Raw genomic sequence first — 13,283 nt, 5'->3', positions numbered from 1 at the left:
TATGACACTATCGCTGGCCAGTTGCACTATTTCCATCAATGGCAACGATGTTATTCATAATTTGAATGGGAGTTTTAAAATCTCCTGACCGCTCACCGCTACATCAGCCTGTTCCCCGCTGGCCTCTCTCTCTGGATGTCAGCAGTGGGGGAGGATTAGTAGGGGGGTCTTATTGAAGCATTCCCTTGAACCCCCCCCCCCCCCCGGCAGCACCCCAGGAGTCCATGTACATATGATAAATCACATGCGATAAATCATACGTAAAAATGGCACATCTCCTGTGGGGAGCTGCTGGGGGGAGTTCAAGGGATATCATGGGGTTTATTAAGACCTAATCACTGAGCCACTAATTTGCAGAGCCCTGCGCAAAGGTCGCCGCCCGGCCAGAGTGAAATCACGCCCTGTACAAGGCTGTGAAAAGCTTGCGGAAATATCGCAGCCCTGCGATAAGCTGCAAATCCATTCGCAAATCACTCGACTCAAATTATTTTTACACTGTGTGCAGTCTGTGCATAGCCCAGGACTTATTCGGTGGCTGTGATAGAAACAGGCTGTCCGGGGCCGGAGCCAAAGTCACAGACCCACCCTGAACACACGTAAAGCGATAAAAAAAGTAGAAGGATTTTATTGCGGGACAGCCATGTTCATGTGCACTACGAGCCATTTGCTATGCTATGCAAAAGGAACAAATACATTTATATTTTTTCTGCGTAGGGTAAATACCAGATGCGTTTGCATGCAGCCCAAAAATGCTAGACCGCTTTATATTTTGGTTTTGCACATGCGTGCTATGATCGATAATCAAGCGGGTGGTGAATTCGCACAACAATCAACTCTGAATTACCCCCATCATACGGATAGCTATGAAAATGACACATTATTTGGCTATTTTAGTGTCATTTTGTGCAATTTGAATGAAAGAAAGCTCCTCTGCTGCCTCACATCTCTTGCAGCTATATGATCACATATGATCCTAGAGTGCATTTCACGCCATCTCATACAGGAGGACCCTGGTACTATTACTACTGTATAAATCTAGTAGCATTTAAGCAAGCTGTGGTTGAAGGTCATAAGCCCCCATCCTAGGAAGAAGAGACGTGCACGACGTGCATACCTAGATGCCGCGAGGGTACAATGCTGCAAAAATAAAACAAAATAAACGACACCTACATGAATTACACATAAATTAAAAAACGTTGTGAGGGCATCTAACAACTTCCGCCCTCACTGAACGTCACATCCTGTAACCTATACTGCATGGGAACTAGTCTCTACCGAGGGGGAATCTCAGGCTCAGCCAGCGCCCTGCAGAGCCCAGCCAGGCGCATTGCTAGACGCGCGCGCCGCCATCTTTCAAAAGGGCAACTTGCCCCCACCCTCTGGCACCATTTTTTAAAATCAATCTCCGACCTCCCTTATATGTTGTCAAGCGAATAGTGGATTCACCAAACACTCCCGTAGTAGCTCCACAGCATGGGACTAGTGACATTAAACGCCTGTCACCGGTTTGCCCTTTCGCTTGCCAAAGACCAATATGTCTGTGGAGGATATCTAAGTGTGGTGACGTCAGGCTACTCGGAACTACGCATGCGCCTCACCCAGCCTGTCAGGGAGAAGCCTGCGTGGGCCGACTAGGTGAGTGAGTGACGTCAGACCTCCCCCCGGGCTGCGTGGTGCATGCGCAGTCGTGCGCTCTCTCTCTCCTCTCAGTTGTTCTCTCTCTCTGCAGCACTCTGACAGCAGCAGCACCAGCCGGTGAGAGCAGAAGACATGGCGGCGTACAAGATCGTCCTCATCCGCCACGGAGAGAGTACCTGGAACCAGGAGAACAGGTTCTGCGGCTGGTTTGACGCTGATCTCAGCGAGACAGGGGAGGAGGAAGCCAAACGTGGTGGAGAAGCTCTAAGAGGTAATGTCCTTTAATGAGGTTGTACATGGATTCCCCCAAATTACAGGGGTGTCCAGTGATGCCAGTCACTCATTAGGATTTCATGCATATGCCCTGCAGGCAGGATGCCATCGGTGCCCAGGTGTGTGTATGATGTAGCCATGGCACCAATGAATGGCCCATTGTCCTCTAATGCAGAAACTAGCAGACTACGTGACCTCTGTGGGCCTGATTCCTAGCACTGCAGCTGTGGGAGCGTTTTAGCAAATCGCACCTACATCTGACTGAGTTGGACGCTTCTTGTATTTTTCTCTGGTCGGCGAATGGGCTCTTCATTTCTGGAACGTATTGGGCGCGAAGCCAGAGTTGTGCCCTATTCTGAATCGTGGGTATGCCAATGGAACGCCTAGTACAGTTGCATCGCTTACACCCAGCATGGGTGCGATGTACCCACCATGCGAGTGTAAGTGCCAATGGTGGCTGCTGTTGGCGTATGAAATTAGGGGGGCAGCGCAATGCCTACACGTTGGAATACATATGGCGGCATTTGCCCCTTTGTCTGCAATCTATTTGCTTTACGAATGCGGCCACAACCAAACCTACATAAATTATAAGACTATTCACCATATAGTACGGTACAGTAGCTGGACTTTAGGTTGACCACTGTTGGTCGACACAGCATATGGTTGACATGGGTTTTTCACAATTTATGGTGTGTGAAGCAGCACACTCTTTGGGGGTCCATGTGCTACACTTAAAAAGTGTCGACTCGACCCACAAACACAAAAAATGCATGTCGACCTTTCATTGTGTCAACCGACCTTTCACTGTCCATAAACCACACCCATAAAAACCCTCCTTATAATGATTTTCTCCAGTTCGGTAGAGCCCATAAGATGTTTCATGGTAGATTACCATAAATAGTGACAGTATATCCCCCAGGGACATATTACTCATATCCTTTCTATGAATTTCCAATCGGTGTTACTGTAATAATTGGGAGGCCTCATTCTGCTGTATGTCACCACTGTGAGAGCGCCATTCCCTGTACCAAGGGCTGACATGAGTCATTTGCTTTCCCTCTATTGCTCATTCTAGAACAGAAATCAGCAAACAAGACTCATGAGCGGTGTCTGAGAGAGTGAGGGATAATATGGTGAGCGAGTGTGGACATTGATCAGTAATCTTACACAATCCTCAGTAAGGCTGCAACAGGAAATATCATCTGGCTGGCAACTAATATTATCCATTACGCACGGTTACATTGTATAGATAAGAGCAATCATCCAACAGCAACTCTAAATATACCATTTGACAGGGCATCTCAGACCCTGACAGGCGATGTTATGTGCAGTAATAGTGGCTGAGGGTATGACCTGGACAGGTGATGTAATGTGCAGTGTGTGTGTTAGTGGCTGAGGGTATGACCTGGACGGACGATGTAATGTGCAGTGTGTGTTAGTGGCTGAGGGTATGACCTGGACGGACGATGTAATGTGCAGTGTGTGTTAGTGGCTGTGGGTATGACCTGGACGGACGATGTAATGTGCAGTGTGTGTTAGTGGCTGAGGGGCTGACCTGGACAGACGATGTGCAGTGTGTATGTTAGTGGCTGAGGAAATGACCTGGACAGGCGATGTAATGTGCAGTGTGTGTTAGTGGCTGAGGGGATGACCTGGACAGGCGATGTAATGTGCAGTGTGTGTTAGTGGCTGTGGGTATGACCCGGATGGGCGATGTAATGATCACTGTGTGTTACTGGCTGAGGATATGCGTGGACAGGCGATGTAATGTGCAGTGTGTGTGTGTTAGTGGCTGTGGGTACGACCTGGACGGACGATGTAATGTGCAGTGTGTGTTAGTGGCTGAGGGTATGCGTGGACAGGCGATGTAATGTGCAGTGTGTGTTAGTGGCTGAGGGTATGCGTGGACAGGCGATGTAATGTGCAGTGTGTGTGTTAGTGGCTGTGGGTACGACCTGGACGGACGATGTAATGTGCAGTGTGTGTTAGTGGCTGTGGGTATGACCCGGATGGGCGATGTAATGATCACTGTGTGTTACTGGCTGAGGATAATTGACCTTTGTCCTGTTTTGCTGATGTTTTCAACCTTTTTGCTTCAAATACATGCAAAACACATTCCAGGTCTCACTGGTTAACCTGAAATATAACAGAAAACAAAGACTGTAGTCTCTGATGTGATCAAACCAAACCAGCTATGGAACATACCATTTGACCTGCGACTGCAGGGGAAGTTGCAAGTCCTGGTTATTTTTCCTGTTTAATGAAAAAAAATCAGGCTTGCTCTTGGGGTGCATGGAAAATAGTCACAATTTCTGTCTTTCAATTGAATAGTGAAACCCAGCGGCTGTGGAACATACCCCAAACTGTGGTTTTATTTCAGATTTGATGTTTTAAATTGATATAGCGCACATAAACAATCCAAAGCGCTTTACAGGGAACATTTGTAATTCACATCAAGCCCTGTCCCAGTGGAGCTTATTTCCTACCATATTTAGATACAGCTACATACTAGATTTTGTTTTTATCAAGTAACCCACCAGTGTGTAGATTGCCGGTACTGTAAACATGGGGAGAGCATACAAACCACACAGTCAGGGCCTTGTAATGCCACCCATTATGCCTTTAATAAACTGAGCTCACAGCTATACTTACCTGCCTGATATCTCTATATCTGTGTAAATCATCGCCCAGGTGTCATTCTTGACTACAAACCGTCCTTTGCCACCCACATGCAATCTGTATCCAAACCTTGGGCCTTATTCTAGTTCACTCTTTCTGACAAAATCCTTCTTAGAAGGACAAAACCATGCGCACTGCAGGGGGGCAGATGTAAAATGTGCAGAGAGTTAGATTTGGGTGAGTTATTTTGTTTCTGTGCAGGGTAAATACTGACTGCTTTATTTTTACACTGCAATATAGATCTCACTTTGAAGTAAAACTCCACCTAAATCAAATTCTCTCTGCACAAGTAACATCTGCCCCCCTGCAGTGCACATGGTTTTGTGCATCTAAGAAGGATTTTGTCAGAAAGCGTGAACTAGAATAAGGCCCCTAGTTCCATGCATCTCAGGAATATTTCTAGAATACCCACATCTCAGACTAGACCCTTTACAGCGAAACCGGGTCAGCGGGCAGATAGCATTACCTGCTAGCAGTCGTCACAGGCCTGCTTTCTGTACAGCTGTGGGAAATACAGACCAGAGATTTGAATATTACTTTTGATTCGCCAGATGCCGGCTATCAGTTTGATATCTGCTACACGTCCGTGCTGAAGAGGGCGATCCGTACTTTATGGCTGGCGCTAGACAGCACTGATCAGATGTGGGTGAAGGTTGTGAGGACCTGGAGGCTGAATGAGAGGCACTATGGCGGACTGACAGGCCTCAACAAAGCAGAGACCGCTGCCAAACACGGAGAGGAGCAGGTGAAGATCTGGAGACGGTCCTTTGACATTCCTCCACCCACCATGGATGCGGACCACGATTATTATTCAGTCATAAGCAAGGTAATTGTCTATATCCCTCTTTGTGTCTTCTTTCACAACAGACATGATAAAAGCCTTAGAGGTCTGTGGGGCAGATGTATGAAGCAGCGCTATGGGGAAGAAGTGGTTTCAGCGCACGTTGGGGCAGATATATGAAGCAGCGCTATGAGGGAAAAGTGGTATCAGTGCACATTATGTGCACTGATACCGCTTCTCCCCCATGTATGATGGGCACTAAGTGCCCCTGTAGTGTTCCTTCTAGCAACAGGGGTGGGCAGGGCGCCGCTGCACGGGTGCAGTGTCAAGGGGGCGGACCGGGCCCGCCGACATCACTGTTCTGGGCGGTCCCGTGCCGCCGTCGTCACTGGAGGAGGTGGGCCCGGCCGCCCCTAAGGCTCTGCACTGCCGGGGAAGCACCGGGCACCGCTGTATACTGCGGTGCCGGGCTTCCCCGGTATCACCATAACAGTAGGAGGCAGGCTGTTTTAGCGGGACGCTGCCAGAGGGGGAACACTACCCCTGGCCATATTGGCATGACATTCATCATGTTGACATGAAAGTGTTGACTTTGACCACGTCAGTATTTTCCATGTTGATGAAATGTCAGTATTATTAGAATGCCGATAAAACATTCCTGTTGGTTTAGCAGTGACCTGGTTCAGCGGAGTCTAGTTCCTCCAGCAGTGTCTTCCGTCCCCAGTGGTCAGTAGATAACTACTTCCGGGCAACTCCACTGTGCTTAAGGCGGTGGATCTTGCTTGTTAGTGAAAACCTTACCCACTGGCCTGGGCAGAATGCCCACATTTTGACTGCATGCCCACATCACCTTATTTATTTTTCAGGATCGACGCTATGCGGACCTGACCGAAGACCAACTTCCCAGCTGTGAGAGTCTGAAGGACACCATTGCCAGAGCCCTGCCATTTTGGAATGATGAAATCGTTCCAAGGATCAAGGAGGGGAAGAGAGTGCTGATCGCGGCACACGGGAACAGCCTCAGGGGAATCGTCAAACACCTTGAAGGTGCATAGAAACAATTATTTTTTAAGCCGTAGTTCTATTGCTGTGATTTGTATCCTCAATGAACTGTGTTCCAATTGGCTGGTCTCTGATGTGGGGTCTCTGATGGGAACATCAAAAGAATATTTGTGTCAGAAGTGGAGGACGAGCGTTTGTTGTTTTAAACAAATCTCTGAAATGCTGAACTCAGAGGTTTCCCAAACCTGTCCCTCCGTTGTACATGGGGCCTGCTGAGACCTAGAGGGGGGACGTGTTTGTTCAGTGTTTGTTCGGATTGCATGCACGCATGTACTCACGTCAGGATTCTGCACCTCTAACATAATACATAAACAATTTCAGGGCAGGTACATTGCTGCAGCAGCGATAATGACACTGAAATTAGGGTGGCAGAAAGGTTAGGTGTCACTGTAGGGGAGAGTGAAGTAACTGAGGAGGGCCCTGCTTGTGACATCTTACATTCTACAGGGGAGGAGAAGACAGACAGGGGTGTCACAGATGGGTTAGACAGTGAGCATGAAACAGGGGGTTAGGATGTGGGTATTCGAACTCATGTTAGATTGACTCCAGGTTGACAGTCACAAGGTCGAGCACTATTGGTCGACAGGGTCCAAAGGTTGACATGAAAAAAGATAGACATGCATTTTTCTTCACACAATTTTGAGCCGACGTGCTGACAGGCGGTATTTCGTACCCTACCATCCAATATGGCGTGGAGGGAGAATATAATAGTGTGCCAAGCATGACGAGCGTACGTGGCACACTTAGACGGTGGCATAGACACATGTTTTTACATAGACCTAAAAGAAACACATAAAAAACGTATATCGACCTTTGGACCCTGTCGACCATATGACTGTAGATCTGGGCATTGTAGATCTAACATACCATAACCAGGATGGCCGAGAGCTTGTTTGAAGTTTTGTAGAAAGGTGGAGAGTCTGATAGGGAGAGGTAGAGAATTCCAGAGGTAGGCAGCAGCACGTGCAATATCTTGGAAGAGAAATGGAAGGAAGTTACCAGTTGGCAGGAGAGGCGGCATATATTTGTGGACCCAGAAGGGCGAGCAGGAGTGTAAAGGGAGATAAGGTCCGAGATCTTAGTGGGACAGGAATGGGCGAGGACTTTGTTAGTTTGAGAAACTTGAAATGGATTTTGCAGGTGAAGCGGAGCCAGTGTGGGGAAGAGATATGGAGAGACTATTGAAAGTCCAGTGTAATGACACTACAGTATATAGGCCCTAATGATACCATTTACAAGAGTGTTGACTCTTCTAAAGCTTATCCGATGGGAAGAGATTGGTGTTTGATGGTGAGCATGCGTCCTCTCTGTATTCCCAGTGTTTAGTGGTTCTTTACCATTAAATGAAATGTCATTCTCATTTGTCGCTGCTATAATGTACAATTCCATCATTTACCAGTCATCAAACCTTCTGAAGAGAACGAGTGGGGTTGCAAATGGTAACCAACCAGATTCTAGTACGTAATGGAATGTACTACACCACAGGTTCTAAAACCCGGTCCTCAGGACCCCATACAGTGCATGTTTTGCCGGTCTCCTCAAAGAACCGCAAGTGAAGTAATTGGCTCCACCTGTGGATCTTTTAAAATGTGTCAGTGAGTAATGAATGCACCTGCCGGTTGGCCAGGAAAATGTGAACTGTGTGGGGTCCTGAGGACCGAGTTTGAGAACCACTGTACTAAAGAAATGATGCTGGAATCTGATTGGCAGCTATGTGTATCACTTCCACTTGCCCTGTTTGTGTTTAATAAATATCCCCGTATATGAGAAAAATGCATTTATTTATTATCGTGACTTTGTACTATCCCAAGCCCATTCCATATACCGCTCTGTGTTCACTGTACGTTTGGTATATTTTGTTGTCAGTCGCAATGCCGACATTTATTTTGCTTACATGGTTGTAATGTCAACACTGATATCATTTCAACATTGGGGGAATATTGACAACTCTAAAAATAACCCTAATGGAAGTATTGAGTGCAGGCTTTAAGGAAACCCATGCTTGGCTAAATCCAAATAACAAAGCTACTCATTGTTACCCTTGCTCAAACATGGCTATCCTTACACCCTGGGCTGCTTGCGCGCAAAGGAACGATGCTGGGAAACATTAATGCGGATGTTATGAATGTCACCTTTGTAACCGGCACATTCTGGCTGTATACCCTCAGTCTAGTGCAGGCATTCCCAACCACGGTCCTTAAGGCACACCAACAGTGCAGGTTTTGTAGATGTCCAGGCTTGAGCACAGGTGACTTAATTAGTATCTGAGGGATTCTGATTAAACCATCTGTGCTGAAGCCTGGATATCACTAAAACCTGCACTGTTGGTGTGCCTTGAGGACCGTGGTTGGGAATGCCTGGTCTAGTGTCTGTGGCGTCTGATCTCCCGGCTGTTCTCTACTTCTCCAATGTTTCTGACCTCTCATTGCACTGTTAGACCAGCGTCGCCCACACACGTCTGTATGTGATCTTGTGTCTTTGTGCTGTATATTCCTATAAACCTCATCTTTGAACATGATTTTTGTGCTAACCGTACAGGTATGTCCGAGGAAGCCATCATGGAGCTGAACCTTCCCACCGGTATCCCTATTGTGTACGAGCTGGACAAGAACCTCAAGCCCATCAAACCCATGCAGTTCCTCGGAGACGAAGAAACCGTGCGCAAAGCCATGGAGGCCGTGGCCGCCCAGGGGAAAGCCAAGAAGTAACCTCCCTTCCCCCGAAGACCAGCAGAATCCATCCCTTAGTTTACTTTTCACCCAGACACTTGACAGCTTGGGATGTATGTGATACTGTGCTCCCCTAGTAGCCCATTCACTTGTCTCTTCATGCCTCTCTCCCCGCTGGAGACCATCGGTCTGTCCCGACCAATCTGTGCTAGGGTTAGATCTTGGGTATAGCTTGCTGGTATGGCTGCACGCAGTGCATTGGTTCCTCATCCGGTGTGACTATGTAACGCATCACAATGCTGTGTGAGCAATGTATCATCCACAAGGTCTGTGGCCAGATTTTCTTTTTATATAAAGTTTTTGTTTACGGTTAAAGGCACTTATCTTTTTTTTTTTTTGTATTCAACTTTATTTAAAACAAAACATTCACATTTTCACATTCAGATTTTATTAATTCAATTCAAGTTACTGTATTATTTTTCACCTACAGATATTCCAGTTCTGACCTCTCCTGGCTGCTGTGCTCAGTATAGTTGTATGCAGTAATTTTTGAGTATATGCATCGATTGCTGAACTCGTGACTTTACAGTTATACATCCTAGCTCGTCCGCAGTCTGCTGGGACTTTTAGTCCCACAAAACGTGGGTAGCCAGACGTTGCCTAACTATATATATTATAGCCACAGCGTGCCTGTGCTCTATACTGTAGAAGGACGTGGGCATTAAATGTTTCGTTCTGTATGGCGGTTATTAAAGTTGGGTCGGAACCAATTAAACGGAGGACCAACAAATTGTCCTAGCCTAGGCGAGTTGTCCCATACTAATAGCGGGGGTCCGGTGCAGTGTAATGCTGCAGCCACTGGCAGCATTACACCAAAGCTAGCAGAAGCGTACAGCACAGTGCTGCGGATACAGAAAAGTGCGCCGTGTCTCTGCTTCCTGTTACGTACAGATCAATGCCCTCTGCCTATAACGTGTGCTCGCGTCTGGTGGTTACTTTTTCCCTTGTAGAGTTGTCTATTATTTAAAATCATTACAATAAAGGAGTAATGTGCAATGAGAAAATGTTGTTTGTGTTACTTAATCAATAACTGTCGGAACGTGATGGGCGGTCTAATGAAAGAGATCGAATGATAGGTGGACAATGTCTAGGTCGAAAATCAAGATCGGCATAGGCAAAAAGTGGCAACGGTCAACATGATTTTTTTTTTCTCTACCATCAAATGGACTCTGACGCATGGCAAGTGAAGTGAGCCAATTGAGGGTTCAGGGGTACACTGATTGGGGTTCCACGTGCTGAGATGTCCACGTTGACACAAAAACCCTGAAAAACGTATGTCGACCTTTTCGTGTCAAGCACAAAAGGTTGACTCCAAGATCCTTACCATGAAAGAGTTTAGTTCTTCTACTCTTGTAATTCACATTTATTGGCCTTCTCCTGACTGTTCTATGTATATATATTGGGTGTGTATAAGGTGCATTCAGTCCCAGGATTAGAGTGTGCCCAGCTTCACCTGTTCCCAGCTGTGCAGCTCTAACATGACGTGGTCAGAGGTCATGGTGCGCAGGCCGCAACCCTGCTCCCATCCGCACCACCTGACTGCCTCGCTTCTGGCTGCAGCCGACCATGTAAGTATGTGGAGCCAGCCAGGGCATTTTCTTTTATTAGGGAAGACAATCCTGGGATTGAGCATTTTTCTTTCCTGAATCCCGGGATTGGCATCACTAGGTGTGTATAGAAGCGAGTGGGACAGGTATAGAAGTGTGATACAGATGTAGCCCCTGTCATCTTTGGCCGGGGCTTGCCAGAGCCTCCCCTCTGGTGAGCACCGGCGGACAGGGGCTACACTGAACTGGGACGCACGTGCGTCCCAATCCTTTGTCGGCGGGGCAGCGGCATCCTGCCCGTCTCCGCTTCAGGGAGACGGGCAGGGTTAGGGAGGGGTAGGTTCGGGGGGCGGCGGGGACCCAGGGGAAGCTCCGTTGCCACAGGGCGTGCCAGCATCTGGCGTGGCTGGCGAAAGTATCGCCAGCCCCTGCAAAGTTTAGGCCGGCTCCATCTGTAAATAGCATTTGTATCAACGCTTTCAGCATACCACAGGATCTGACCATATTGTGTAGCCAGAGAGAAACCGTGATGAAAATCCAACTTGCCATGCGATGTCTGCCGGGTACGTACTGTAATATATCCACCCAGTCATCTGGTGGAGAGTCGGGCACGGTATAGAAACTGTGACAAGGACATACAATCTTAGAGCAGATCATTTCAAAGAGATAGATTATTAATTCTTCAGAGAACAGTCCCTAACCAAATGTTCAGGGCTCCTGATGGTGAACTAGTGATCCAGGAGATAGACCACACTGGTCTATCTCCTGGATCACTAGTTTACCATCAGGAGCCCTGTTCATTCTGTTACCTTTTAAAACCAGCTGATCAGTGTCTGCATTCATACTGGCAGTTTCATATAGTGTGTACACTCGGTGCGATTCTGATTCTGCATTGAGCAGCACGGCCCTCATTACGAGACAGTAGAAATAGACTGTGCTGCACAGTTATTTCTACTCTCCGAAGCTGCAGGGCCTCGCATCGAGACCGGATGTGGCTAAACTCGATGTGTCAAAAATCAATATCCAAAATTGCACTGTGGGTACACCCCAAAAAATTTAAAGTGGTGTCGACCTTGCTACTGTCGACCAGGTTCCTGTCAATGCTTACCTTCTGTCGATATCCCGTCACTGTCTATCTAACCGCTGATGACCAAGTATAGGCGTCTACCTAGACGTCATCGACCTTTGGTGGTCGACCATGGTATTGTCGATGTAAACACGGTCGATGCCGTATACCATACAAGAAACTTTTTTTCTGGCCAAAGTAAATTTTCTACGTCAGCTATTATGTCAAATCACCTTTATCCAGGTCTACCAATACACATCATACATGTTGGGAATTTGCCATTATTTAAAACCATGTGAATCATTAGCCTGAAATACTGAGCTAAGCAGTTTTTTTACCCAAAAGGCATACATCCTAACTGGCCCGATTACAGCAAGACAGTACTGCTAATTGGGCAGCATCCTGCTGTCCCACCTCTAGAATACAGGGTCCCAGGGCAGGCAGGTTGGGGGAGCCAGGGAATACCGCTGCTGTGCTCTGCAAAGAAGCCAGTGATCACTGAATAGAAGCCGCGTGGGGAGATGAGTCGGGGCCTGCTGTGGGAGTGCTGGGCATGCCCCAGAATGATGAAAATGGGGGCTGTGGCACATGACCACATCCTCCATCTGAGGCCACACCCACATGATCATGTTTTTAATACTTTATGTTACTAACAATCTCTTAGGGGAGGACAATGACAAAACCATATTGATGGTAACGTCCGTGCCCCCCCCCCCCCCCCCAAAAAAAAAATTAAAGAAAAGAAAATGTGAAAACCTCGTTACTATGTAAAAACCGGACCCGGACTAAACTCCGGACAGGACATCAAAATCTGCAGTCCGGAGCTTGTAGGGTCCGGTCCGGGGGGTGTCTTGTCCGGGGGGTCCCTGTTATAGCTATCACCAGGGACATGGTGGAGGGGAGATTACAGCCTCGGCCTCCCCGTGTGGTCCGGACCGTCCGGTTTTTGCTACATGCCCGGACCATACAGGGAGGCTTTATTCTACCCTCTCCTCCTCTACTTGGTGACAGGTGTCACAGGCAGCCCCCCGGACAGGACACCCCCGAACAGGACACCCCCCGGACCGGAGGCTACAAGCTCCAAAATGCAGAGTTTGATGTCTGGTCCGGCGGTCCGGGGGTTTTGTCCTGGTCCGGTTTTCACCCATACCCGAAAAACTCACGTTGACATTTTTGTGTGTCGACCGATGGCTAATTGGATTTTTTTATTGTTTCGACCTTTTGACAATTTTGACAGATTGCATGTTGACATTTTGTCAATGGCGACCTATTGTATGTCGATTAATTGACTGTCAACCTATACATTGTAGACCTATCAACCGGTTCTGGAGTCGCAAAGGTAAATTACACCTGATTAATTTGCTCATCAGTGCTGACATACACCGCGATGAGACTTTACCAATGAAGTATCGATGCCGAATCCGCTTCATATATTAATGTACAATCCCTATCAGCACAGTACATATTACGTCTCAGACATTCCCTAATCAAAAATGGCGGCTGCGGGC

General features: G+C 47.5%; 1 protein-coding gene across 1 annotated transcript; it reads left to right on the top strand.

The window, feature by feature from the left end:
* Positions 1-1,690: 1,690 nt before the first annotated feature.
* PGAM1 (phosphoglycerate mutase 1) lies at positions 1,691-10,166 on the top strand. The gene is made up of 4 exons (XM_083149607.1): positions 1,691-1,909; positions 5,142-5,416; positions 6,238-6,418; positions 8,972-10,166. The coding sequence occupies exons 1-4, from the start codon at positions 1,771-1,773 to the stop codon at positions 9,139-9,141; spliced, it is 765 nt and encodes a 254-aa protein (XP_083005733.1). The 5' UTR covers positions 1,691-1,770; the 3' UTR covers positions 9,142-10,166.
* Positions 10,167-13,283: the final 3,117 nt, after the last annotated feature.

The sequence above is a fragment of the Crinia signifera genome, chromosome 6 (assembly GCF_055691185.1).
Source record: "Crinia signifera chromosome 6, ASM5569118v1, whole genome shotgun sequence".
In the NCBI taxonomy this organism is placed as follows: Eukaryota; Metazoa; Chordata; class Amphibia; order Anura; family Myobatrachidae; genus Crinia; species Crinia signifera.
This window is presented reverse-complemented; position numbering and strand designations above follow the sequence as displayed.

What these genes read in the sequence shown, in the direction of transcription:
- PGAM1 (XM_083149607.1), top strand. Translation starts at nt 1,771, where the DNA reads ATGGCGGCGTACAAGATCGTCCTCATCCGCCACGGAGAGAGTACCTGG. An exon ending in ATTATTCAGTCATAAGCAAG is followed by an intron (nt 5,417 to 6,237) that starts GTAATTGTCTAT and finishes TTTATTTTTCAG; the next exon opens with GATCGACGCTATGCGGACCT. An exon ending in AATCGTCAAACACCTTGAAG is followed by an intron (nt 6,419 to 8,971) that starts GTGCATAGAAAC and finishes CTAACCGTACAG; the next exon opens with GTATGTCCGAGGAAGCCATC.